Source organism: Equus przewalskii, chromosome X (assembly GCF_037783145.1).
Source record: "Equus przewalskii isolate Varuska chromosome X, EquPr2, whole genome shotgun sequence".
Taxonomy (NCBI): domain Eukaryota; kingdom Metazoa; phylum Chordata; class Mammalia; order Perissodactyla; family Equidae; genus Equus; species Equus przewalskii.
In genome coordinates this window covers 33888999-33916044 of record NC_091863.1, presented here as the reverse complement: position 1 = coordinate 33916044, position 27046 = coordinate 33888999, and the positions used below count along the sequence as shown (strand labels likewise).

General features: G+C 37.4%; 1 protein-coding gene across 14 annotated transcripts in view; it reads right to left on the bottom strand.

Annotated features, from left to right (window-relative positions):
* USP9X (ubiquitin specific peptidase 9 X-linked) overlaps positions 1 to 27046 on the bottom strand; it is a 167371-nt gene that overhangs the window by 12775 nt on the left and 127550 nt on the right. For 7 of the 14 annotated variants that reach the window (XM_070603644.1, XM_070603647.1, XM_070603648.1 and 4 more), the window contains exons 25-38: positions 26540 to 26665; positions 24945 to 25138; positions 19848 to 19956; positions 19086 to 19232; positions 18361 to 18507; positions 17338 to 17560; positions 15291 to 15511; positions 12616 to 12806; positions 8474 to 8647; positions 5682 to 5823; positions 3740 to 4493; positions 3019 to 3142; positions 2053 to 2278; positions 912 to 1041 (exon numbers count right to left, since the gene is read on the bottom strand). In XM_070603644.1, coding sequence (XP_070459745.1) covers positions 912 to 1041; positions 2053 to 2278; positions 3019 to 3142; positions 3740 to 4493; positions 5682 to 5823; positions 8474 to 8647; positions 12616 to 12806; positions 15291 to 15511; positions 17338 to 17560; positions 18361 to 18507; positions 19086 to 19232; positions 19848 to 19956; positions 24945 to 25138; positions 26540 to 26665 — 2908 coding nt within the window. The remainder of the gene's footprint in view (positions 1 to 911; positions 1042 to 2052; positions 2279 to 3018; positions 3143 to 3739; positions 4494 to 5681; positions 5824 to 8473; positions 8648 to 12615; positions 12807 to 15290; positions 15512 to 17337; positions 17561 to 18360; positions 18508 to 19085; positions 19233 to 19847; positions 19957 to 24944; positions 25139 to 26539; positions 26666 to 27046) is intronic. The other 7 variants (XM_070603650.1, XM_070603656.1, XM_070603652.1 and 4 more) reach the window with 1 other exon arrangement.

Here is a 27046-nt window from a genome sequence, read left to right as displayed (position 1 = left end):
AATCTGGCTAAATATACATTATCATCACTAAAGTTCTAACTGGAATGTCTCAGTGAATTAGTCATTTGGGACCAGTGCACTAACATTTGTAATTCTTAATAATTTCAATTATAGGAAAGTTAAACCCCCAAGCCAATTAACAAACACCAAAATGATATTCCTAACTATCCATCTGTTGGTTCAACAAACATTTGCTGAATGCTATCGTGCAAAGCTCTGATCTTTGCAATCTAGTCAGAGAGCAACACAAAAATCTGAATGTTATGAAAAACAAGAGGGTAAGCCTGAGATAGTATAGCATACTTTTTAGGTAAGTATTATAGAATCACTGGAAACAAATGATCAGGTGATGCTATGAAGAGCAGGTTACTGTGAGGAGGAGACTGCTGTTATACAGAGGCTGTACCATGTCAGTAACAGGGTGATTGAACTGAATCCCTTAAGTGACCATTTGTATTATCCTTAATTTTAATTTAGTTTACCTCAACAAACACTTATGTACAAACTAAGTCCTCCACCCAAACTTGGTGAGTATCACGAGCACCTGGACCTTCTGAAAACATGGGTTCCTTTCACCAGCTCGGAGAATTACGATTCAGCTGGTGTGAGATGAGGCCTAGGAATTAGTATTTTCAAAAACCAGAGACATCTGGCAGCACTGCTTTAGGAGATAAAGATATGATTAACACACAGATCCTGACCTGTGTCTACTACAGACATAAGAAAATGCATAAATAACTATCAAGTACAAGGTGAAAAGTACAGTCAAAAAAAGTTTCAGATAAAATTCACACTAGGTTTTATGGAATATTGTTTCTATTCCAGATCAGGTTACGTTTCATCACTTGACTTAAATGACTTCATCACTTCATATAATACATTAAAACAGAACTATGAAAACGAATTCTTACCTAAATTGGCATACATTACAAACAGGTTGAAATATTGCTGTAAATGACGCCCATGCTCCGAAACTTCTCTTCTCAAGAGATTTAGTACTGCTCTTAGCAAATGATCGCTCAGGCTTAAGTTGTCATAAGCCTATAAAGGATAAAACATTGGCTGTTTTTTCAGCAACAAGGTGCAGGTATGACATAATTCTATTTACATAAGAAAGGGATATACATACTCTCTCACACACACACACATACAGAGAATATAAGCAGAAGTTTCTGGAAGGACTGATCACACAAGAAAACTATTAAAGGGCCAGCCCCAGTGACCTAGCGGTTAAGTTTGGTGTGCTCTGCTACAGTGGCCCTGGCACGGACCTACGCCACTCATCTGTTAGCAGCCATGCTATGGGTGGTGGCAAACATAAAAAAGAAAAAAGAGTAAGACTGGCAATGGATGTTAGCTCAGGGTGAATCTTCCTCAGCAACGAAAAAGAAAAAAACCACAAAGAACTATTAAAAAAGGATTACTTCTTGGGAAGGGGAATGAAGATCCCAGGTAGATTTCATTACAGAGCCTTCGTGCTGTTCTAATTTTTTTTTAAATGCAAGTTCATTTTAAAAAGACTTTAAAAATCATTTATATTACAGTAAGTGTATAATTAAGCCACTGCATGAAACTGAATGAACAGAGAAAATTTTGTTATGTTTTTAAAGACCCAATTAATCACTATTCATTGCTGTGCCATACTTTTTCAGAAGACTGGCCCTGAGCTAACATCTGTTGCCAGTCTTCCATTTTTTGCTTGAGGAAGACTGTTGCTAAGTTAACATCTGTACCGATCTTCCTCTATTTCATATGTGGGACACTGCCACAGCATGGCTTGATGAGCAGTGTGCAGGTCCACATCTGGGACATGAACCTGCAAACCCTGGGCTGCCAAAGCTAAGCGTGCAAACCTAACCACTATGCCATTGGGCTGGCCCCTGAAGTACTTTTAACGGAACTCATATACATCAGATTGTGTGTTGTGTGTGTTCACGTGCACACACGTTAGGTAAACATATCAATTAGATGTATACATATTTGTGACTTAAAATTCCAGGAGACAGAATTAATTTGTAAGCATTTAATCCTTAGAAAGAAAGCTGTGCATACCTGACTAGAAGGTCCAGGAGATGCAAAAGGTGAAGGACACGGTCCATCTTGCAAGGAAAAATGTGCAATAAAAACTATAAGTTTTGCAAATGCACCCCTCACTTCTGCACTAGGGCACTCCAGAAGGTATTCAGAGAAACGATTTGAAACATTAAAAAGGACATTATGAGCAAACCAAAAACGTACGTTCTTGCTGTGACGAAGGAGAATACACAATGCATCATACCTAAGGCAAAGCAAACAAGAATCTCTGAGTATCAATTCAGTAACATGTTTCTTATAGTATACGGATGGGTCTCTTTCTATGAACCAAATAAAAATCAAAGATCTTCTTTTACTACCCGAGTGAGCAAACCAGCAATGGTTGCTTCTAGTACTGATATTAAAAGGACAGATGAATACTATGACTTGGTCTGTTCTCAGAGTGACAAAATAGATAGACAAAAGCTTATTCAGTTCTCTACAGATCCATTACCAGACTCTTCCTAGGTGTTACGACAAAACAATATCCACCCCTCCACCTTCCACGAACATCTTACATCGGATAAGTAAGTATAAACTGTTACATCAAGCTGTCACGATGGCTTCTGTCCTTCCATAATCATGAAACATTTTAATTTTTTACCTTTTTAATCTATAGCAGAATTTAATCTAGGGATGCCAAAACTTAATAATTTCATGGTTAAATAGCTTAGACTTTTAAGCATCATCCTATAATCTTTTGTACAGAGATGTAAACAACACGATACAAAGTAATACAACGAGAAGCCAGTTTTTGAATGACCAAAGGCCATGTTTAATCTAAGTAATTATTTCAAGATGCATTTCTCTCACTGCTACCAAGTTTTTTATTCTACATTCCAAAGCTGAAAAAAGAATTATCATGGTTTGGCAAGAATCAAGCAGCATATTCAAGAACCAAACTAAATGTTAGTGTAAGAGGAATGAGAAGTCAAAGCAGTGTACCAATCACTGGCAGAGCCGCGGATTATCTTCTTGGTGTGGAATCCCGTGGTAAAGAGGAACCTAGCAGCAAGCTGAATACTAATCATAGTGATTTCTTCTGCTTCAGGCAACAGGTGATCTTGCCCTATAAATAAAATGCAGATTAAAAAAAGTTCAAGTATCTATGTTCAAGCCCCATTTTCAACCAAGTCTGCATTTCCACTAATTTTCAGAAGTCCTAACTTTGCTAAAACCTCTCTCAGGTTGCTTATGAAATAATTCTTAGCAGTTCACTAAAGCACGTTTCAAACTAATGCTTGAGTCAAAAACAAACTGTTAAAATCAACAAAAACTCCTCTGTTTCCAAATAGCAAGACAATATATACCGCTCAAAGACAACACAGTCACGCGCCCTTAACGATGGGGCTATGTTCTGAGAAATGCATTGTTAGGCGATTTTGTCGTTGTGTGAACACCACAGAGTGCACTTACACAAACCTAGATGGTACAGCCTACCACACACCTAGGCTACATGGTCCTAATCTATGAGACCACCGTGGTGCATGCGGGTCGTGGCTGAGCGAAATGTCAGTACGCGACGCATGACTGTAGTCATCTGAAATGACTTTAAAACAACCCAAAGTAAAACAAACAAACAAACATGTTAATGCCTGCGAAGAAATCCCACAAGTAAAATAAGAATTATGCTTTATCATCAAGAAGCTGACTGCTTGATACTTACCTGGAGGAGGATTTAAGTAAACACTATTACATGTAAGCAGTTTTTTCATAAACTGAAAATACTCCAAACTGTACTGCATTCGGTTATGCATGAACTGCACATTCTGTTTCCGAACACTTCTCTCAATGGCTGATGGCATAACGATCTGATGGGGCCTTGTGCTGATAGCAAGCTCTGATATATATTTTATCAACTCATCACCTTGGTCTATTGTGTCCAATCGTTCATAAAAAAGTATATACGCATTCCACCACCTTTTCTGGCGCCTGTAGGACATGCGTTTCATCATGTGATCAAATACTTCTCCCATGTACTCCCCACCAAAGCACTGGTTTTTCATTTCTTCATCATCATCCATTTTACACTCTGTTACATCTCCATCATCAAATTTATACCAGCGGTTTCTCTCACCATCTCCACCATTCCTTTGAATGATATAAGAATAATAATGTCCCCCACTCGCTTGACCACTGTGTACAAGCACACCCACAAGTCTGTATCTTGTGCTTCCTGCCGTCTCACTTTCAGACTGCTCGTTCTGTTGTATCAACTGACTCTCTGGGTTCACATTATCTCCTTCCAGCTTTGCAACACCTGCAACTGTGTAAGGTTCCATGTCCAGCTCTCGAGGAAATTCAAAATAATCATTGAACTTGATTGCACATTCTCTTTCCCAGTCATAGTCGAATCGTTTTAATTGGATAGCAAGAACAGGAGGTAATTTTTTAATTAGCAAGCGCTTTACAGTATCAACCTAAAATAAACAGAGTGAGTTACTGGATGTTCTCTTATAATCCACTGCAAAAAACAAATGAACTTTAAAATTCTATTATTAAATTCTCTTAAGACTAATCTGAAATTATAAGTGTAAACTAAACAAATAGAGGATAATGAACATAATCAAGGTAATGCTGCCACAGTTGCTATTTTTCAAAACGTTAACTAAAATAATATGAAAATGGCTTATGCCATTTATTACAAATTGCAAAAATTAGTGATATAGACGTTACTCGCTGCCTGGTTTCCATATTGTCATTGCTATCTCACCATTACTTGTTTGATATTTACTGTTATTCTAATGAAAGTGGTCCGCTGTGAGCAAACTGAAGAAAGAGAATAAAGCAGCTAACAGTTACTGGGAAATCAGGTGCCAGGTAATATGCTAAGTGCTTCCCAGTACCACTGAACCTTAAGATGAGGATTACGAGTAGCAAAGAGGTTAAGTAACTGGCCTCAAGTCTCAGTGCTGTGGGTGGGTGGGAGGCAGTACGGCTCTACAACTCAAGGTCTCAACCTCTAGACTTTAAAAGCTCTCTTTAAGTGGTGTATAACGTCACAGCAGAGGGACTTGGAGGTGAGAGGGGAGGAAGCCCAGAAAGATACACGTTATTTACTTTCCGTATGTGTGAACTCTCTCCCCCCAAGAGCTGTTAAGTGCCCACAGATAAAAACTAAGCAGGTGGGTCTAAAAGTCGGATCCAAGTGGTTTAAAAACACAGGTGGGAGAAGAAATCTTATGTGGCTGAATAAAGTAATGGTCTCAGCAAATGTCTTGGTCTTCACAAGTAACTCTGGACATGAGAGAAGAAATGCTTTCTGCTGTGGGCTCTGTAATGGCGAGGAGTTCAACCGCAGTTTGACTGGGTACAGACGGAAAATGTGTAATTCAGAAAAGAGAATGTGATAGTAAGACCTCTAAAATGATTCACCCACTCTTATTTACCTGTTTTCCCTAGCCCTTCTGGCACAACTTTCTCTCGATCTTCTTTCCCTGATAAGTCTTTAAATCCGTTATCTTAACTACCTCTCTGCTACCACTATAACAAAGCAGGGTAGGGGACACAAGGAGGGGGACTGCTGAAGACAGACCAAAACAACCAGCTTCTTCCAAATCCATTAAATTTAGTCATAATTATTTTAAAGAAAACTGGATAATTCGTACCTTTTTATTACACTTTTCACAATGATATGCATTTGCACCTTCTAATAAATCTCCTTTGACATATTGTTCCAAAGAATCAAGAAGATTTTGGTGATTTCTAATGTCTACATTCAAAGTCGTAAAAGATTCTTCACACTCGTATCTAAAGATATTTAAGAAACAACCAAAATGGACTTATTCCTTAGTTTTTAAAACATTTTAGTTAGTTATGGACTTACCGAAAACTACATTTGCAATATTTACAATATAATACAAAACCTGTAAGTCAGAGAATGTTATCAGAAAATGACAGTAAATATTTATTGGTTAACTTATCCTGTGCTGGGCATCACATTAGGTTGTTTACACACTATATAGACCAGGTTCTCAGCCTTCATGACAAGCCTGCTAGAGCACTATCAGGAGCTCCACTTCAGAGATGAGGGGACAGAGGTTCAGAAAGATTAATTTGGTCAAGATTAGGCAAAACGGTGTTTTGAAGCCTGGTCTGTCTGGTGTCACAGCTTCAGCTCTTTATAGTCTACCATGCTGCTTCCTCCGTTATCTATTTAGATAGTAATTCATGCCAAGGCCAAAGCATGAATTCATCAACTTCTGAAAAGGATATTTTAAACTATCACTGGGCTGAATTTTTAAATGTTCCTCCTTTTCTGTAATGGAAACCTTACTCAAGCACAAGTTTGAACACAAACAGAGGATAAGCAATCTGAGTAGGAGCCAGAATCTCATATTCTGGCAATTTCCCACCAAAGGAATTTTCAGATTTCTGATGAGACATTCATAAATTCAGAACATGGGACGTGGGGAGTACATTCTCAAACATCCAATTCATTCATTCAACAAATATATTGAGGATGCCTTCCATGTGTAAAGCACTGTGGAATAGTCAATGTTAAGATAGTCCCTCATATTTAGGGCTTTTCAATTAGTTAGGGAGAAAAGACAGGTGCACAAAAGGCATTTATAAGTGACATGAATGGAATATGAAGTGGATATTAAGCAAATTGCTACTATAATCGGGGAACAGCCCATAGAAGAGAAAAAGGAAGTCAGACCTTATAACTCCAGTTAAAAAGTAGGACGTTCCAAGACAAGAAATGTGCAAAGTTTTTCTGTAAAAGGCCAGGCAGTAATATCACACACTTTTGAGGACCATGAAGTCTCTGTGCAACCACTCGACCACTCTGCTGTTATAGTGAAAGCAGCGAGACAACAGGCAAAGGGGTGGGGACGTTCCAATAAAGCCTTACGGAGACAGACGTCAGACTGGAATTGACCCACGGTCCACAGTTTATTACCCGTTCTAGACAAATAATGCCTTAAAACAGATAGACTCGGGACTGTTACCTTCTGCAATATAACCAGAACAAGACTAGTTATAGAGCAGGGATTTGAACTTTGGGGATCTTTAAGATCATGCTCTCTGGACATTTTCACCTAGCAAAGAAAACCAAGAACTTCCAAATAATTTTGAAAACTGTCTAGGGGCTGGTCCCGTGGCCGAGTGGTTAGGTTCGCACATTCCGCTTCAGTGGCCCAGGGTTTCGCCAGTTCGGATCCTGGGAGCAGACATGGCACCACTCATCAAGCCAGCTGAGGCGGCGTCCCACATGCCACAACTAGAAGGACCCACATCTAGAATATATAACTATGTACTGGGGGGCTTTGGGGAGAAAAAGCAGAGGGGAAAAAAAAAAAAAAAAAAGAAGATTGGCAACAGTTGTTAGCTCAGGTGCCAATCTTTAAAAAAAAAAAAAAAGAAAACTGTCTAAAACAAAGCTAGAAGGACTGACAAGAACAGATGACCAGAAAGTTGGCCATTCTATCTGTAATCAAAAACAAGAGGTTAAAAGGATAATTGTACTGCCCACCTAATACAAAAGGTCTTTCATAAGGATGAAAAGTTGTCCAGGCTACGTGAACAATTACATGCTCTCGTTTTGAAGGAATGTTATAACCCAATGGAAATTTCTCTTGTATATAGTATTACCTCTCCCCCACTCATTTCCCCATGTTCAAAAATGGAGCACCCCTGCCAACCACATATACACACAACCCATGACTACAAATAATACTGTTTGGGCTTGTAGAAAATACTATCTTACTGTGATATTTTGGTGAAAGAAGATTTCAAACCAACATTAATTGATAACATACAAGAGAAGTTTCAAAGCAAAACTTCCATGTAATAGGGATAAATGTGAATCTATCAGGAATGAACTTTAACAGTTATTTAACTATTTTCAGTAAGGGCCCTTAATCAAACAATTTCCCTTTTAAGTCAAAACAACATTTGTTTACGCAACTCTTGCTGTGAACGTTTTGTGTGGAAAACATACTTTAAGGATAACGACAATAATCAATGCTATTTTAAAAGTCAGTATTTCACTTGTATAGGAAATAGTCCTCCATGTCTGGCTGTCATCTTCTAAACTTAAAATAATTATAATATTGTAAATATATTAATTCTAAAATAAAGGGCAAATTTATAAAGTAACACCTGTGGCTATATGTAAAATGCCATTTTATTTCCCCAGGAACGACCATACGTGAAAGAAGGTAAGAGTATGAAATAGTTAAGAGACTAAGTGGAGTAAAAGGAACCAAAAGTTATGGCAAAAAACAAACAACCCCCCCGCCCATTGCTAAGGTATGTACAGTATATAATTCATCCAGTCTCAGGTATTTAGTAATTGGTGGTATACTTCACTTTTATATATAATTACTAGTAAAAATCTTAGTTAGCAAATAAACAGTACAACATACACTTTAAATATCTAACTGGCACTTACCTATGTGGGCAGCCTTGGCAAATCTTCTGATCAGCAAAGGAACCTCCTAAGACTTTACTTAGCATAGCTGGATGTCCTAAGGCTTTCAAAGCTTCATCTAAACTATCCACCAAGGAATTAAAAAATTCTAAAGCATCATGTTGCTCACGCAGATTAACAGGCTCACCCCAAAGCCTAAGAAGGGATGGAATAAAATATGTAATGTGCAATACTCCCAAACAGTATACACAAATATTTTTCAGGGAAAAAAAGCAATATAATCACAAATGACAGTATTTAACTCAGATTATATTCCTTAATTACATGAGGAATTAGGAAAAAAAATGCTCTTTCTGCACAGAGTGCAGTGGGGGAGAAAGTGAGGCTCACAGTAAAAGCAGTACTACAGCGGGAAGAATTACCATGAAACTACTGGGGCGGGTGATGGACAGTATGGCTCTAAGAAGGATGGCTGCTTTAACTGATATGGTATATGCGTGCATTTTGAATCCAACTGAAGATGCTATTAAAATGGGGTGGTGGACCTCACTCTTACGTAGATGTTATAATTACTGTTTTCTTTCTTCCCTTTTTCTTTAAATTTCGGGTTATAGATACAGTGCAAAGGTTATATCTATTTACTCTGAATTACATTGATTTTCCCAAGTGAAAAGAGAAGATCTGACTTGCTCCAGAGTTGACCTCTTTCGAATAAACTGAGGACTTAAATTAGGCAAATCAATCCTGAGAAAACAAACTATCAATTGTGTATACCACAAAATGAGAACTGATACTGCTAAAAATTAGGCACTGTTGGAAACTATCAATGACATCGAATTTTGTATTTACAGAGTAATATACATAGAGAATATAAGTGAATTCATTTTAAGCGAGAGATATGAAAAATGCATTTCTTCTCTTTTTAAATTTAATTTTTATTGAGGCAATGTTGGTTTATAACATTAGGTAAATATCAGGTGTACATCATTATATTTTGACTTCTGTGTAGACTACATCGTGTGCACCATCCAGTCTAGTTGCCATCCATCACCGACAAATGTATTTTAAATATGCTAGAGGTACTAATTGTCTATTGATAAATTCTTGTGTAACACTTTTTCTATGTAGCAGATAATCTCATTCCAATTAGATTTTAGACTTTAAATTTGCATATAGTGAGTTTAAAAGAAAATACATAATTATTTGTTAAAATCTATTTGTTTCACTATTGGAGATGACACCAATCCATTCTATTTACTTTGAAATTGTAGTCAACTCCTCATAATTTCAAAAGTAGTCAACTATTAACTACAAAAGGGAAAAGGCACCTTTACAATGAGAGGTCTGTTAAGAACCCAAGTGATCAAAGTAAATCTCACCAATAATCAGATAAACTGATACCACATGCCTCCGAACGCAGTGCAACTGAGGCATATAACATCACCTACACAATTTTCTTGCCAAAAAAACAAAAACATGTTTAACTGAATCAAATCATGAAGAAACAACTGCACAAATCAAGAAAGTGAGACACCGCAAGACAACTGGCTTAGACTCTTCAAAAATTTCAGTGCCACAAAAGTCACTGTTTTAGAGAAAACTAAAGAGTTAACAACCAAATTCTTGTGATTCCTTCCAGGGTATCAGACTAGGATCGGGGGGGGGGGGGGGAAACAAAAGTCATAAAGAATATTTCGGGGAAATTGGAATACACATTGATGAATATTAGACATTGTTAATCAACATTAAATTCTGTGGGTGTGATAATTGTATTATACATAAGTAGGAAAATGTCCTTATTCTTAGAAGATAAATGTTGAAGCATGTACGGGGGTAAAGTATCGTGTTTACAACTTAGTATCAACTGGTTTAGGAAAAAAAATCAAACAAAAACCAAAACCCAAGTATACATACCAGCAAATATGGCAAAATGTTAACAATTGGTAATCTGGGTAAAGAATATAACATAAAGGTGATTATTGTACTACTTCTTCACCTTTTCTGTTGGTTTGAAATTTTTCCAAATAAAAAATTAGGGCTGGGGAGGGGAATGTGGTTAACTAACCCACATGTATCAGGACTGTATTTCATATCTAAAGTGTGGATAATCCCAAAGTGCTCGTCTACACAAACTGCAAGATCCACTAGCACAGGGAGTAAATGAGAAGTCAAAAATGCAAATGCATTCTAAGAAGAGAGAAAACTATTAACTAAATGACAAATTTTGAGATAAAAGATCAAAAAGCATGAGAGTAATTTGGAAGAGGAAGAACAGAAATGCTAAAAGCCTTATGGCAGAGATGGGACCAGCTAGGGAAGGAAAGAGAACAGAACAGCGAGAGAGGAGGGCGAGGGTGTGCCACGTGATAGGACTGAAGGAGCAAGAGCAGAGGCGGGAAGAAGGGTGGTGCAGGCAAGCCGGGAATACAGATTAAGTAGGGGCCTAGGCAGGGGTGTCAGAGGAATTTACATGAGAAGTCATAGGTAGGCTATCGTACTATAAAGCATTGGTTTCAAAAAGAAATCCAAGTAGCATCCTTGTAGGGAAAGGAGCTGCTCTGGTCGAAGCAGGGAAGGTGGACGGGAGTGGCAGTGCCAGGTGAGCCTTTGCTGCCCCGTTCTCAGCTGTCTGGGAGATCCCGGGAAGGCATTCTAAGGAGTATTATTTTAAAACCCACTGTTATGAAGGATTATAGCTTTGTTCCTACATGGTAAAGAGTTCTGTGGTTGTAGTGTTGTATTTTAACAGCACATGACACATAACAGGCAATGATTAAAAAAAAGTGAAATAAATCAAGTCAAAGTGCAATCAAGGATTTTTTAAAATAAAAAAACAGAAGAGAAAACAAATTTATCCCACCTTTCTTATAAAATTGCACACTAGAATGGTCAAACAGTTGGTGAAGGAAAGTTTCCCTTTTGAGATCTAGTCCAGCTAATATAAAATTAGAATATTGCCACTTTGTAACCCCAATGAAATACTGTATTTAGGCAACGATGATCAATGGCTGTTATCATAAGAAGGGGAAGAGACAGACACTATACCTCTCCTCACCGAGGTAAACGTTAAACGTTACCACCTAAGAAGCAGCTTTGACTATCCATTCCAAAAAAAGAAAAACAACACCTCAATGTGATCAAGCCTCTATATCTCACTATCTATTTATAGGAAATACAGGGGACTGAGGAAACTAGAAAATACTAAAATACCACAGGGATCCCATTAATAAAATCGAGATGGTGGGAAAATTTACAGGGTAAACTACCTGTTTTATTTTTCGCTTTCAACAAATAATTCCAAGGGTGAAAAAAGATTAGAAGAGGGACTGGCCCAATGGCGTAGTGGTTGAGTTTGCACGCTCTGCTTCGGCGGCATGGGGTTCGCCGGTTTGGATCCCTGGTGCGGACATGGCACTGCTTATCAAGCCATGCTGTGGCAGGCGTCCCACGTATAAAGTACAGGAAGATGGGCACGGACGTTAGCTCAGGGTCAGTCTTCCTCAGCAAAAAGAGGAGGACTGGCGGTGGACGTTAGCTCAGGACTAGTCTTCCTCAAAAGATTAGAAGAGACTCAAGAGTCATACCTACATCTGCCATATATGGACTTCACTTGGATCCTGATTTCAAAAAACAGTAAAAAATACTTGAGAAAATTGGGTAAATTCCAACACTAACAAGAATATTAAGGAATTTTTAAAAGACATGATAGTATCATGGTTATGTTTAAAAAAAGAGAGATACATACTGAAATATTTATGGATGAAACTATGTATTTAAGATTTGCTTCAGAACAATCTGGAAAGAAGAAGATTAAATAAGATTGCCCATGAGCTGACAACTGTTGAAGTTGGGTGATGAATACATAAGGGTTTATACTATTCTCTCTACTTCTATATATATTAGAAGTTTTCCAAATAAAAAGTTATTAACATCTTCAGAGACTACAGAATGCTGCCTCTCCTTACTATGACACTTTCTACATCCTCCTTTGGGGACAATGACAAAAAAAACAACAACTGAGAAGCAGGGTTTGAATATTACTATTGCTTGAATATTAAATAAAAAATGCCTTCCAACATATACTTTAGAAGTTTAACATTAGTGTATTGAGATGTTCATAAAGGTTTAAGCAGTATCCTTATTATTCTCCATCCATAGTTTACCTGAACTGTTTCCAAAATCCTCTTGGCACATAGTACTGTAGTCGAGAAGCAGCTAAATGACCAAAGATGACTTGAAGGTGTCTTAGAACACCAATATTGTACTCTTTCCTATCTTCTGTTTTACTTAATGCTGGTTTGTCTTCAAATTGTTGAGGATATCCAAATACATCATCTCTGGGATCAACATTGCTCTAGAAGTAAAAAAGATCATTACTGAGTGAATCTAACTTTAAAGTATGATAAAATATGTTGAAACAAATGCCAAACAGAATGATCTGTACCTCTATTTCTTATCTCCAAAGCACTTAACTTTTAATTTATAAATTTTAATTTATAATATTGGTGCTTATTCCCACCACTTCGCATAAGGAGTGGTCATAAAGGAATAATCCTATGTACTGGAGAGCTAGATAATATACCGGAGTAGAGTTCAGTGATTAACTAAGACTGAACTGGACACAAAGGCAGGCTCTGCCACTTAGAAGCTAAGTATCTTAGAGCAAGTAAGTTACTTAACTTTTCTAAGCATCAGTTTCCTCATGTGTAAATAGGGATATACAGTCTTCATGTAGCTGTTGTGAGGATTATGAGATAATGTATATAAAGCACTCAGAAGTGTAAACATTCAATAAAATTCAATAAAATATACATATTAACAGCAGTAGCACTCTTCAACAAATGGTGGTGGAAAAATTAGATATCCATAAGCAAAAGAATCAAGTTGAACTCTTCCCCAACACTGTGTACAAAAATTAACTCAACAGGGATCAAACACCTGTACGCAAGAGCTAAAACTATGAAACTCTCAAAAGAAACCAGAGGGTAAAAGCGCCACAACATTGGATTCAGCCATGATTTACTGGATATGATACCAAGGGCACAAGCAATGAAACAAAAAGAGATATATTGAACCTCATGAAAATTAAAAACTTTTGTACAAAGAAATTGGAACCCTTGTGCACTGTTGATGGGAATACAAATTGATGCAGCCACTATGGACAGCAGTTCCTCAAAACACTAAGAATAGAATTACTACATGATCCAGCAATTCCACTTCTGAGTTTACACCCAAAAGTACTCAAGGGAAGGTCTCAAAGAGGTACCTGTACACTCATGTTCATAGCAGCATGATTCCCAATAGCCCAAAAGGCAGAAGCAACCCAAGTGTCCATCGATAGATAAATGGATAAACAAAATGTGGTATACCCATACGATGGAATATTATTCAGCCTTAAAAAGGAAATTATGACACATGCTATGACATGGATAAACCTTGAGAACATTATGTTCAGTGAAATAAGCCAGTCAGAAAAGGACAAATAATATATGACTCCACCTATATGAGGTACCTAGAATAGTCAAATTCTTTGAGATAGAGAATGCTGGTGGCAGATCAAAGGTCTGAGAACTCTGATATAGAAATAGACAATATCTAGTCCCTACAATGAGAAAGCTGAAATCTAGAGAAGGAAACGAGCACAGAGGCAAAAAACAAAAAACTGAAGAAACCCACAGTGCAGTGGGTGCCGAGACAACAGAGAGTAGAGGGTACCATGAGAGTAGAGGTGGGACACCTTATTTCAAATTGTATCATATTTTGCCTGCCTTGTTTACTTCTTGCTGGTACAATTAGCTATCTCTACTTGTGATTAACTCAACATCTCAGAGATGTGATGGGCTACAGAACTAGAATTTCAATTTCAATTTTCACTCAGAGCAGTGGTTCTTAACCAGGCATGGGTGTCAGCATCCCCTATGAAGCCTTTTTAAAAAAAGTAAAAACGCTTAGACCCCAACTTCTGAATGACGTGCTTCAGTAGATCTGGGACAAGAGTTGAGGCAAGCGTATGTTTCAGAAGGTCTGTAAATGATAAACTACCTCAGAGCAAATAGTTCCAGTGACTGAAAGAGAAAAGAACCATTCAAGATATTTACTACAATTAGAACACACTCCAGCTTCTCAGCAACACTATGAACAGGAAAAGGTAAAATAAAAACAAAGCAATGGAGGGTGGATAGACACATGACTACAACTTAAGTCTTGCCATATTCTCTTCTTTAAAGAGCCATGCCATAGTCATGTCAACTCTGATCCACCACCACAGCCTGAACTTTCCCATAGCTTTTTTCTGCATTTTCTCTACTTCGTAGGCAGCCTTAATTTTGCCAAGAGACCACATAATATTTAAAACAGAGAGAAGTTTGTTCCCTACGCAAGAAGAGCTATGATGTTGGGTAAATGTAAAACTAACCTAACAGTAAGCACGGATAATGAAACTGGTATAGTATACAACTTGGCGTAAATTAATGGAAATATATAATTTAAAACATCAAATAGAAAAGTAAAAATATAATTTAAACTATTATTAAAAATGAAGATTCTTATCATTATACAAACTCCAGATTATACTAAACAGTTCATACAGAAAAGTGAGTATATTAACTGTTGCTTTAAAGATACCTAACTGTCATAAAAATTAACTCTAGTTTAAAGTGTGGGAGACAGTGAGCACTATATTACATCAAGAGGTAGCAGTCACGCTGGAAGAGTCTAGCTTTATTTTCAAATACACGTCAACGGGTGCAATGAAAGTACCACACTCTCTAAGAGAGAACAACCGGATCTAGCATCAGAACTTCAAACACAGAAAACAAAAGCACTAAATAAAATTTACCTCATTGTCCTGCTTCTCATCCCCAGACATATCATCATCTACATCACTACCTGTGCCTTCAATTGCAAGAATACCGTTCCTGATGGAGGGAATCATGTAGAGTTGCTGAATCACAGAATTCATATAACAAGTAGCACCAGCATTCTTCAGCCCCACAAATCCTTTGGGTGGGCGGGGCCCAACAGGTGGCAGATATTCCCACTCAGTAAGTGCTTCACAAGCTGAGAGAAGATAAAAGATTCTTGTAGTATGCATAGAACCATTTTGTCCACTTTTAGCTCTATTAGTTGATAAATTAACATCACCATCAAGTGCACACTCCTATAGTTGCCTGAAGCAGTGCTCCAAGCGTGCACCTCACCCTCCACAAACCTAAGTATACAAGAACACGTACCACTCCACAGGTTCTTACCCCAGCATCCACGAACCCACGTTTTATCTGGAGTTGTTCTATGGCAATCTCACAAGATGGTATGATGCTGATTTCTACGTGTTAACCTTACTTTTTAGCTTTACTGTTTAGTCATTATGAACTTTAATTTTTTTTTTAATTTAGTAATAAGAGTAACACCTGCTTTGCCTATAATCACAATGATATTTTGAGGAGCAAATGAGATAGTGGATTTGAAAGTTCTGAGAGAATTGTAAATCACCATACATCTCCCTCTACCATACTATCAAGTGTCTACAGGACCGGTTAAACAAATTATAGCATATTGAACTGAAAGGTATATAGCCAATAAATGAAACTAGGTAAATATTTGTGTGTTGATAGTGAACAATCACAGATATATTGGGGGAAAAGAAAGTGAAGAACAATGTGTGTACTACATGCTAATCTGTGGTTAAAAAACTAAACAAAAAAGATCTTTCATACACAGAGATGCTGGGAGGACAGACATGAACTGAGGATATTGGTTACAGTTATCAATGGGGGACTGGGAGACTGGAATGGGCAGGAAACATACTTTTTAGTATATACTGTCTTTGGTACTTGAAATTTTTACCATGCAAATGTACTACTTACAAACAAGAGGCCTAGGGGCTGACCCAGTGGCATAGCGGTTAAGTTTGCACACTCCCCTTCAGTGGCCCAGGGTTTGCGGGTTCACCCAGGTGGGTCCTGGGTGTGGACCTACCTACCATGGCTCATCAGGCACGCTGTGGCAGCATCTCACATACAAAATAGAGGAAGGTTGGCAAAGATGTTAGCTCAGGGCCAGTCTTCCTCACCAAAAAAACCCAAAAACCAGAAAACACAAGTGGACTTTCTCTTTCTGCCATCTTGGAGCCTGTGGAGGTGTGCTGGGAAGAGGATTTCTAAAACAGCAAATACATCTGGAAAGCTGTGGTCCAAGGCTATTTTTTCTATCTTTTGTTGGCTATAAAACCAGAGGGAGCACATAGCTCCTCTTCCTAAAACTGAAGGTGTTCATGCCCAAGGTGAAATTGAATTCTACGTATTTAAGAGAGGTACTCATGTGTACAAAAGCAAAGAACAACACAGTGACTCATGGCCGCAAACTGAACAAAACCAGAGGAATCTGGGGAAAGGTAACTCATGCCCATGAAAACAGTGACATGGTCCATGCCAAATTCCAAAGCAACCTTTCTGCCAGGGCCACTGGACACAGACTCCTTGGGATGCCATACCCCTTGGGGGTTTAAACTTATTGAAAACTAAATAAGTCAAAGTGTGGATTAGTTTGAAAAAATGAACAAACAAAAAACCCCCCTTTAAGTTAAAACAAAACCTGCCTTACTATATATACATTTGGTAAAATAAATAGCCTAAGGTCTAACCTTTTAAGCAGTCAGTTGAATCAGAATCTCCTAAAATGTTATTAAAAACATCCTTATATTCTGAAATACAAGTATCAAAAAATAGGCTGACATGTTCTTAAGGATTTACTATAATCAACTGTATCCTTAAGCTTCGCAGATAGAAAAACATGAGTTGAAGATGTTTATTAAAAGAAAAACAGGAAAACAGGATTTGAACACATAAGAGAATTGTCATCACAACTTTGTACTTTAAAATACTTACTAGTTATTGCTGTGCCAATGTAATACATTTCAGTCAAAGAATCTACAATCTGTTTGAGATTCCTCACACAGCCAACAGCTAATGCTACAAGTAACTCAAAACCAGCATTAATGGTAGCTGGTGAACTACAGACTGGAATAGCCTGCTCGGCTGGCAGCTCTCCATTTCTCATATACTGCAGGTAAACATTGGATGCAGGGAAGATGAAATCATCAATTAATTCCTACAAGAGTTGAAAAAAGGATTACGTATTAACAATGACATACATAATCACTATGTTATACGTTATACATACTTACATGACATTTATATATAAATATGTGACATACAGAAAGTTATGTATATACATTTTTTTTTAAGGAAAGAAAAATGTCTCTTAGAAGGAAATAATGTTAAATTACCATCAGAATTCAAGATCTCATTACATCTCAGAAAACTTGGATTTTCTAACAAAAAGATCTCACTTCAAAACACTATTTACTATAATTAACAAATACACCCAGTTTCTCAGGCTAAAAATTTAAGTATCAAGAGCAATCTGATTGTAACACTTAAAAAACTTACGTTTTAAATAAAAATAATGCTAATTTTTTTTCTTGAGTTACTATGAATGTGAAGAAACTCATTAAAGAAATACGATAAACAAGCAGCACAATCTTACAAAACAGAGGTTTATCTCATTTTGAAAAGTTCAACGAAGTGAAAAACTCAGATTTTCCCAAGAGAAAAATAGTGCTTATTTACTTTATAAAATACATTGTATTGAAATTTTATTTATACAAAACTCAGAAATTATATTTTAAACATTACTATAACCTCCACATTGATTCTTAAAAAGTAGAAAAAAGATCAAGATAATATACTGATATGACACTATAAATTAATCTGACAGATTTGCTAACAAACATTTAGAATGTTATGATATAACTTTCTAATAAACATTTAGAAAGTTATGATATAACTTTCTAATAAACATTTAGAAAGTTATGATATCTAGTTTAGGACCAGGACAACAGAACTTACTTTAATGAGATTAGCACCTCCTTTTTCACAACCAATATGATACTTTTTCTCAGGGGTTTGAAAGGCCAGTAACTCTTTTGTTACCCCAAGGTGGCCTTCCAAGATCGTCTCTTCAACACCCGTTTCACCGGTTCTTTTAACATCATCCTGCCAAAGACAAAATGCCAAATGCCTAACTTACGAAAGGGAGGTAGAGATGGAGGGAGAAGCCAGAATAAGAGAGGGCTGGAAGGACATGAGGATTTCCCCAAACTTTTCTATTCTAAGCAAGTTTAAGTTCTCTAGAACTTTCTAGAAGTAGGCTTTACAAACTACTAGAAGAAATGCTAAAAGCTGCAAATCTCTTCAGAAATATATTCTTATACAATTCTAAGATTATCAGGTGTTAAGATCAAGAGTTAAATTAAGTGCTAGTATATTTTGATGACAACAATTCAAGAATTCTTTTTAAAAGATGAAAATATGCAAAAAGGCCGAAGATTCTCAAATGGAAGCAGCTGAAAATCAGTATTCCAAATCTCCAGTAAAACAAAGCATTTTACAAAACTAGTTATGCATTTATTCTGTGAATCATCAGTTACTACTATTTACCAACAGAGCTTGTCTTCTTTGGTCCTTTTTATTACTCTTTGGTGTTTTTCATTTAACCAAAATGCTCAAAACTACAAACTATTAATAAAATACTACTTATTGATATGGTAAACACAGTACCTAATGCAACTTACCCTAATTCTTTTAAGCCAATCAATTTCATTATTGAGAAGAACTTCAGCGTTGGGTATATTAATATTACTGTTGTAAGCATAATTAAGAAGATGCCTTAAAAGAGTGAAGTAGTCGCCTGAATGTTTAGCTCTCTCTCTCGCTGTGCTCTGAAACAATAAAGTAGAATAATATGAATTTTTTATGTCCGTGCTTAGAATCCACTTTTTAAAAACTAGAATAGGTGACTAAAAGAGTATGGGAAATCACTAATATTTTATTTATTAAATAAATATGGACTGCTCTAACTTTTTTAGGTAAGAAAGAAAATATTTATGATCACACATCGAAAATGACAAATACAACAAAATTCTGAAAAATAAAATTTAGACATTGCTCAATCTTATTTGTCCATAAAAAAATTATTTCCATAACAACAAACAACTACTAAAATAGCTAGTGGTCTGGGGATACAATGACCTATATTCTGGTCCTCATTTTCCGAAGTTGTGGGGCCACTTTGATTTTCTCTTTTTCTTTTATTGAGGTAACATTAGTTTATAACATTATATAAATTTCAGGTGTACATCACTCTATTTCGATTTCTGTGTGGACCACACCATGTTCACCACCCAAAGACTAATTACCATCCATCACCATACAGATGTGCCCAGTCACCTCACCCCCCAGCTGCTCTAACTTTAATATCAGCTAAAACCATAAATTCCTGAATGTTCCTTGTTTAAACAAGGAATTACATTGATAAACATATTAAAAGATCTCACCCCCAAAACGGTAAAGAGCAGAGTAATGAAGAAAAGCAGAGGCCTGTGTCCCATGCAACATCTGGTGCACATTAAAAAGAATTGCTCCTGTGCCACCTGGCGAACAGTTCTGAAATAAAAAAAAAGAAAAGATGCCAACACTGTTCTCTCTTGGGGGTGGGGGTGGGAATAAGGAGTAGGTAAATTCTAAGTAAAAATATGAGGTAACACTCCCTTAAGCCAGCAACACATAACAGATGAACTTAGGCTGTGCGTCAAGAACTATAGTCTCAAATTGCCACCGAAGAGTTTGAGGGATACCTTCTAATACCCCTTTTCTGGAACAGGCTGGAAACGCTCCTCTAGGTACAGGATGGTCTACAGTGAGCATTATGCATCTTTTTGGCCTTCCACAGGATTTTTATTCAATTGGGCTTTGAGGCAAACAACTCTACAGGAATTCTGCTGCAATTACAATAAGGACATTGCTGCATATGTCCCTTAGATTATACCAGCAGTTCCCAGAGCATGGTCCCCACATCAGCATCAGGATCATCTGGGAACTTGTTAAACATACAAAACCTCAGGCTCTATCTCAGACCTGCTGAATGAGAAACACTGACGGTGGGTCCCAGCAACCTGTATTTTCATAAATCCTTCAGATGATTCCAACGCACGCTAAAGATGAGAACCACTGTATTATACAATATTCCCTCTGTGATGACCCATGGGAAAAACTTGTCTCTGGTCCCAGTACCGGGAATTTTCCCTGATTGTTATGGATCTTACTAGAATAAATGCTCCAAGTTGGCAGAGACATGATCTATTTAGTTTACTACCATGCTCTAGAATCTAGAATAGTGTTTCGCATTCACTAGGTGCCAAGAACCAGTTATCAAACGTATAAATACTATTTTTGTTTATAAGATGGTGGTCTGTCTCCAGTAGAAAGTAACCTCTTTCAGGGCAGGGCTCTGCTTTATTGATGCCAGAGTTTCTGGCACCTAGAACAACATCTGACATATGGAAGATGTGTGCTAACTTAAGCATTTGTGTATCTTACAGACATTACAAACTACATTTCACGGTTAGCTATGTTTCCGTCTTTGTGCTAGCTGACAGAGAGCTTAGAAGCAAATTTACAGTTCAATGTAAAGAACCTGAATCTTCTGTGTACCAACCTCTTCCTAGATATTTTTTAGGTTTCTGAAACCCGTACATGGTCCTATAAACCAGAAGGACTTTAGAAGCTTTGGGTTGAGTTTGGTGGAACCCAAGAAAATCGAAGTCAAGAGTGCCTAGTTTTCTGGGATAAGGTCATTAATGTTTATCAGATTTTCAAAGGTATTATGTTATTCATGCTGCCCTAGTTTATTTTTTAAAAAGTTAGGCATGCAGCCCCAATAGAGTAGGGGTCTATAAAGAGCTGGTGCTTGTCAGTTCCTGATGAAACCTGTCACACATGCAGACCTCTTTAACGCTTCAAATGAAACACATGTCTATCAACAAATCCTGTTGCCAGTATCTTCACAAAATACTCAAAATCTGATCACTTCTTACCACTTCTACCATATCACTGCCATGTTTCCAGTCTCGGACATCTATTCTTTGGATTAATGAAACAGTCTGCTTTTCCTGCCACTCTATAACTTATTTTCAATAAAGCAACCAGAACAAACTTAAAATGTTAACTCAGACCACATCATTCCTCTGCTCAAAACCCTCCTATGGATTCCAATCTCACTTAGGGTAAAAGTCAGTGTCCTCACAATGATGTCTAAGATCCTTACAGGCTGCTTGTTACTTCTGTGATCTTACCCCCTACAAGTGCCCTCCCTCATGCACTCTGCTCCAGCCACACTGGGCTCCCTGCTGTTCCTTAACATGTCAGGCATGTCCCTACCTTGGGACATTTACACCTGTTGTTCCTTCTGCTTAAAACACACTTCCTCCATTCTCTACACGAATGATACTCTTTCAGAGCTTTGTTTAAAGGTCACTTGCTTAGGGAAGCCTTCTCTGACTATCCTATATAAAACCGAATGACACTAAGCCCCCACTCCTTATCCTCTTTCCTGCTTTATTTCTCTCTATAGCATTTATTACTACCTACACACAATATATTTTCCTGTATGTCTTCCCTCCCTACTCCTCACCCCCAATAGTATGTAGACTCCAAGAAGGCTGACATTTTGTCTGTTTTGTTTGTTATATCCCCAGTAGCTAGAATAGAGCCTAGTACATAATAGGTACTCGATAAATTATTTAACAATGAGACTGCCTACCATATTAAAATCTAACACTACTTAGATCTCAGCATCAAAGGCTTTCTGTAAACTGACTCCTACTAATCTCCTTTACAGTATTATCTTTTACTCCTCTTTTCTACACATCAAACCAGGCTACTCGGCTCTGTCCTGAAAGCACTATGCCAGGAGTGGCAAACTCAACTGCCTCCATGCATTAGAGAGGTAACACAAGGAGTTAAATAGGCAGGGTATAAAGCAACGGGTGCTGGAAGGGGCTGGAAAAAACCATATCCACCTAAAGGAATACAAATCTGATTGTGAGTGATTACAATAAAATAAAGTCAGTGTTACGAGGTGGAAGCAGATCTCATCTAATAGGAACAGATGTCTGGGAAACCTTCCGAGTCTGGGGATAAGGAAAACTTAATGGAAAATGTGGCATTTAAGTTGAAACTTATGATTAGAACCAAGAGTCAAACTGTGGAGTGCCTATAAATCAAATTTAAATGTTTAGACTTAATTTAAAGGCAATGGGAAGACATGGAAAGATTTTAAGCAGGAAAACAACATGATCATATTTTGCAAAGATCACTTGGTCTGCAGTGTGGTCCACAGATCAGAGTAACACCTTAGTCGTGCAACACTAGGCGTGGGAAGATTAAGGATACTGCAGTTGTCCAGGTAATGGGCGCTGGGTGCTTAGACAGGGGAAGAAGTAGCAAGGAGAAAAGTGTATGGAATCCAAAAATACACGAAGTAAAAACAAGACAACGGGGAGTGAAGGTGTGAGAGAGGACACCACCAATGTCCATCTTACATTTTTACGCACACATAAATCTTATGCAAACATAAGCTCACATGCTACATTCTGCACAGAACCTTCACTTGTGCTCCTTCCAGGAAGAAAATAACTTGAATTCCTCCTCCGATTTCCAAAGCACTTTTTCCCTTTTATGACACTAATTTCTGTCTCAAAGTTCCTCGAGTGCAGAAACTATCTTATTTGACTTTGGACAAGCTTGACAATTGCTAAGCACACCGTAAGAACTCATATAATTTGCTGGGGGATTATAATTACACAGAGTCAGATTGTGTGGCAGAAATAAGTTAGAACTCAAGAGATATGACCTTGTCATTTAACTTCAGTCTTAGGCCCTCCATCAGCAAAATCTACTTCTCAGTTGCTACAGAATTAAGTGAGAAAATCTATGTGGGAAATGATCTGTAAATAGCTATACTGGTTAGTAATGCGATTATTCAAGTATAAACCCTACCTGAAGGGCAGCCTCGTGTATATATGCCCACAATCCCTATCTGAAACCCTCGGGGCCAGATGTGTTTCGGGATTCCGATTTTAAAAAGGCAATGATAACAAATAATGTTCAGGTCAGGTTACAACATGATTGAAAACTACAGGGCAGGGTAAGAATCAGTACTAGACAAGAAAATCAGATACCTAAAGCTCAAAAAGATCTTAAGCTTAGAAGACTCCCTTTGGTGCTGAAGACAGGATGACAGGCGTAACGAGACAAAGTGCTGCTACAGTAGAGTATTTCATTGTGTGCCAAGTTTCAGGGAGGAGAGGAGAGAAACGGTTCTAACTTCCTACAAGGGGAATTTTCACAAAGGGTAGAGGGAACCTGTTAAACCAAGTTCCTTAACGCTCAGTAGCCAAGGAAGTGAAATAAGTTCCCTAAATAGTTTAAGATTTTTTAAAAAATCAACATAAATAAGAAATCTGTTACCTCCAGGTTTGACTTGATTTAAACTGTTAGCTAATCATCTTTCCTCTTTAAATGCAACTGGACTTACTCAACCTATTTATCTTTCGTAACATACGTAGCTGGCCAATGATGATAACGTCTTCTCAAGGAGATAGCAAGCTCAACCTTTTCTGGGGGGATCCTGTCAAAGGATTTTCTGAATAGGCTGGACTAGATGTCTTCAAGAAAATTACCAAGGAATTTCTAAAATAATAGACATTCCCACTTGAGGCCCACTAAATCACTTTATAGCATCCTCTGGAGTTAGCAAGTTGAACCTACTCCCTTATATCATGTACATTTTTTTTTAAAAAGTTTCACTTATCATTAGGCTTCATTTTAGCAAAATACTTATTTTGACTTTACAATAGCTTTTCATCAGGGATTCCTCACAATGGCATGTGACAGAATAAACAAAGTGAACATTTTCTCTTTTCACAAAATGTATATAAGAGATTAATTACACATAACAGTGGCACTAATTAGCACTCGAGTTTAAAAAGTTACCTTATGAAGGTCAGGATGAGATTGACATAAGAGGATGGAAACCAACATTTTCTAAAAATCTGACCAACATGAATAAACAGAAGCCCGAAACAAAATAAACGTAATTAATTAAATGCTCTTGAATTGAAATTAGGGCTTTATAGTTGGTCTTAACTCTCAGTGTAAAGTGTACAGTTCTTACCATAAACCTGCCTTGCGAATTTCATACTGAATTAACAACTTCAATAAAAAACAAAAAAAGACCAAAAAAACCCAGAAACCTGGTCATCTAGGTATCTGAGATAGGCAGCTGATATCCTATTTAAATCTTGTAAACCAGATTTTAAAAATGGCTTAAAATATATATACCTCTTAGGAGAAACTCAATTCTGAAATTAACGAAAAATTAATTTTACTTTGACAATTGACGTTGGCATTTTGCAGAGACTAAAACCAAACAAATTTAGCTCTACACAAAACATGGTTAAATAAAAATTTCCTAAACATTAATGGGCTATGGAGACAATAAATATTTGAATTCTGGGATAAATTCTGCCAGCATAAATTAACTCATTTCTGCTTACAAAAATAAGTTTATTACAATTAAAGAAGACACTTACTTGCTGTGACAGTGTAATAGTAAGTCAATAATGAATGTCTGCCAAGCCTTTTCTTTACTAAGAGCATCTAAGGCTGTTGGAATCAAGGCAAAACATAACGTCATCACTTCCAATGCTTCACAGCAAACCTGTTCATCTTCCAAGTCCGGCTCATTGCCTGCATTGGTCTGTAAAATTACAGTCGGGCAAATTACCTAGAGATGCATTTAAGAAAAAAATCTCATACAACTTCAAGTTAGTGCTTAAAACTTACCTACTCGTTTAAACCATTTGGCCTCGGCCTCTTTCCTGCAACTCTTGAGGCCCCTTTGGAATAGTATGGAAATGACTATAATAGACAGTGAAGTCTAACTACAGTATTTTGCTATGTCCCAAGGAGGGCCGAAGGAACCCACTGAGCACACCACCAGATTCTTTGTGCTTCAGGCTCCTGGAGACCTTCTGAACCAACAATCATTCCTTTCTCAAGAACCACTCCAGCAGTGCAATTAGATATTTCTGGCTGGGTTCCATTACGTAGCTTACCTAAAGTGCCATTTTATTTGAAAGCAACTGCCTTGGACAATTGTTTAGGAAGGTTTTGAAGGTTTTATAACCTAAAATATACTTGCGTAGATAGCTAATAAATTCTAATCTTACTGTTTCAAAAATAACTACAGTACATGCCTGAAAATGAATAGGCATTGAAATAGCAGCTGACTGAACAGCCAGCACTATACCAGACAGATACCAGAGGACACCAACATATATCCTGGGCAAATCAGGGTTATGTTGGCCACAAAAGGTAAGCTCTACCCAGCCAGAAAAGTTCCTGTAACTTAATTTCCTCTTCTAAATTTGCAGCAGTGGCTTCAGAGGCAGGTACAAATGATAAGAAATCAGAGTTAAACATAGCCTCTCTTCTGCAAATAATTTGCTTAACCCTAACGAGAGGTCAGGGATGATACCTAATCGACTGATACTCTTCCTACTTTTGACTGCTTTAAGAGAATCAAAAATACTTAAATGCCACGATACTAAAACTGACAGTTACCTAAACTAAAATTCACACAGGACAGAAAGATGATCAAAGAAGAATAAAGAGAATGGGACAAAGTAAATTTAGTATGAGACAATTATGTCTGGCCCCAGTGAGAAGTAGAAAAAACTGGTGCATATTAAAAAGAAAGGAAAAAAAAAGGAGGGAACTGGCCGAGTGGCGTAGTGGTTAAGTTCGTGTACTCTGCTTTGGCAGCCCAGGGTTCACTGGTTAGGATCCTAGGGGTGCACCTACACACCGTTCGTCAAGCCATGCTGTGGTGGCATCCCACATAGAAGAACTAGAATGACTTAACAACTATGATATACAACTATGCACCGGGGCTTTGGGAAGAGGGAAAAAAAGGGCGGGGGGGGGGGGGGGCTCATGGCAGGATTCTGAAGTACTTTATTTTCAAAGTAAAGCTTTACTGTATTCTCATCTTAATTATAGCTACTAGTTAATTTTCAATCATTAAGATGCAAATGATTGGATTTTTAAAGATAGCAGACATCATAATTCAGCCTCACACACAAACATTTATTTAAAAGGAATATATTTCTGTGGTAACTCTTACCTTCTCATAAATTTTAGTGATTTCTTCATTTGGGCTAAATACTAGCTGTAATGCCCCACATCCTGATGCCCAGGTAATTTTTTGTATAGCTCTAATTACACAAATATCCGGCATATATCTTGAAGCCTGCAAGATAAAGAGTAATTAAAACTATTGACAGAGTGTGAGAGTGGAATAATCATTAGACAAGCAAAAACGTTTCTTCTCCCTGTAAAGGAAACAGGAAGGGCTGTGAAGGAGTACCACTGTCTTTAGGTTCCCAAGTTGCCTTTGTCCCATTGTTTAGTTTAAGAGCAACACCAAAAAGTATGCTCTCCAAGTTATTATCTGGCTCTATATAGTAGTCCCCCCATTATCTGCGGTTTCACTCTCCGAGGTTTCAGTTACTTGTAGTCAACCATGGTCCGAAAATAGTAAACGGAAAATTCCAGAAATAAACAATTCATAAGTTTTAAATTGTGCGCCATCCTGAGTTGTGTGATGAAATCTCTCGCTGTCCTGCTCCAT